This window comes from Pollachius pollachius (assembly GCF_949987615.1).
Source record: "Pollachius pollachius genome assembly, contig: scaffold_391, whole genome shotgun sequence".
Lineage (NCBI taxonomy): Eukaryota > Metazoa > Chordata > Actinopteri > Gadiformes > Gadidae > Pollachius > Pollachius pollachius.
Window position 1 is genome coordinate 448 of NW_027641397.1, and position 2,053 is coordinate 2,500.

At 52.7% G+C, this 2,053-nt stretch overlaps 1 protein-coding gene across 1 annotated transcript in view; it reads right to left on the reverse strand.

Moving 5' to 3' along the window:
• Window positions 1–473: 473 nt before the first annotated feature.
• Window positions 474–2,053, reverse strand: part of LOC307091640 (uncharacterized protein) — a gene marked incomplete at both ends in the record, with an annotated part of 16,233 nt that continues 14,653 nt past the window's right edge. Inside the window, 2 exons of the mRNA XM_079759280.1 lie at window positions 474–569; window positions 1,057–1,110. Of these exons, the coding sequence (XP_079615406.1) occupies window positions 474–569; window positions 1,057–1,110 (150 nt within the window). The remainder of the gene's footprint in view (window positions 570–1,056; window positions 1,111–2,053) is intronic.

Here is a 2,053-nt window from a genome sequence, read left to right on the forward strand (position 1 = left end):
TAGAAATACTCTCTTGGTGATGCTTGTCCCCGTCACCACGCACTCCCTCACCCCTGACGCTCTCAGAATTCCACAGACTTCCGAATCAGCACTGGCCTAGCCCGCGGTTACAGGGGTGACCTGGTTCGTTCTGAGCACGGCAGTTCTCCTAAGGCCCTGCAGTAGTAAGTGGGTCGAAGGCAGCTCAAAAGTGCATGCCTGTACAATTACGTCTGTCTAGGCGACGGAGGTAAAGTATAGGTGGCAGCTTTAACACATCAGATATAGCTAAACCCGCGCTTTGTTTAAGGACAGGGTAGCAGAAAAGTCTGCTCCTCTTATCCGTCAGCGATCGTCTGAGGAAGCCCAGCTTTAAAACTCAACGTATACGGGATACCGACATCAAAGATGTGGATCATACGCAGGTCCGTTTCTTAGAGTTAGGCTTCGCTGAGTCGTGGCGCCGGGCAAAGCGACCGTGATGGGGTGGGGGTTCATGTGCTGGTCTCAGAGCAGACGCTGGAACGGTTACTCACCCTGTGTCCCTTCTCACCAGGTAGGCCTGGAAGACCGTCGAAACCACGGTCACCCTGCAGACACACATGCACACACACACGATAAACACACACACACACACACACACACACACACACACACACACACACACACACCAGAGCACGCACGTACACACACACACACACACACACACACACACAGAGTCAGTACACATTTTTCAAAAACTTGATGCAGTGCGAGCTTATGTACAGTGTTGTTTCAAAGACTGAAGTAAACTTGTATCGCAATAAGTTAAATCACATTCTAGTTTTTACTGCATCTCAACTCAGATTGTCAGATGGAGAACGAGAATTAATTCTGCTCTTCTTCACTTCATGGTGTGAGAGTATGTGTATTTTGCTATATGACGATGCCACATAATTATGGTAGAAAACATCTAGATCTAATTACAGCAAACGATGCAAAATGATAAGTCCTAAGCGCTTGGGGATAAGTGAATGTTTACGGTGAACTTCTACAACCGTTGTACACCATATAGACTGAATCTAATATATACTGTACCTTTCCACCAGCCTCTCCAGGCATGCCTCTGGCTCCATCAGCTCCATTGCGACCCTGCAGGGAAGAGGAAGAGGGGGAGGAGGAGGAGGAGAAGGAGGAGGAGGAGGAGGAGGAGAAGGAGGAGGAGGAGAAGGAGGAGGAGGAGGAGGAGGAGGAGGATGAGAAGAAGCAAGAGGTAGGGGAGAAAGAGGAGGAGGAGAAGGAGGAGGAGGAGAGGAGGAGGAGAAGGAGGAGGTGGAGGAGGAGAAGGAGGAGGTGGAGGAGGAGGAGGGAGTGGAGGAGGAGGAGGAGGAGGAGGAGGAGGAGGAGGAGGAGGAGACGGAGGAGGGGAAGGAGAAGGAGGACAAGGAGGAGGATGAAAAGGAGGAGGAGGGAGAGGAGGAGGAGAAGGAGGAGGTGGAGGAGGTGGAGGAGGAGAAGGAGGAGGAGGATGAGAAGGAGGAGGAGGGAGAGGAGGAGGAGAAGAAGGAGGTGGAGGAAGTGGTGGAGGAGAAAGAGGAGGAGGATGAGAAGGAGGAGGAGGAGTAGCAGAAGGAGGAGGTGGAGGAGGAAAAGAAGGAGGAGGAGGAGAAAGAGGAGGAGACGTAGGAGGAGGTGGAGGAGGAGGAGGAGGAGGAGGAGGAGAAGGTGGAGGAGGAGAAGGAGGAGGAGGGAGAGGATGAGAAGGAGGAGGAGGGAGAGGCGGATGAGAAGGAGGAGGAGGGAGAGGAGAAGAAGGAGGAGGAGAAGGAGGAGGAGGGAGAGGATGAGAAGGAGGAGGAGGGAGAGGAGGATGAGAAGGAGGAGGAGGTGGAGGAGGATGAGAAGGAGGAGGAGGGAGAGGAGAAGAAGGAGGAGGAGAAGGAGGAGGAGGGAGAGGATGAGAAGGAGGAGGAGGGAGAGGATGAGAACGAGGAGGAGGGAGAGGAGGAGGAGAGCCACAGGAATATAAACATCACGCAAAGCAAATAAATCCCATTATAGGCGGATGCAGAACTAGTACAGCAGAACAAAGGGT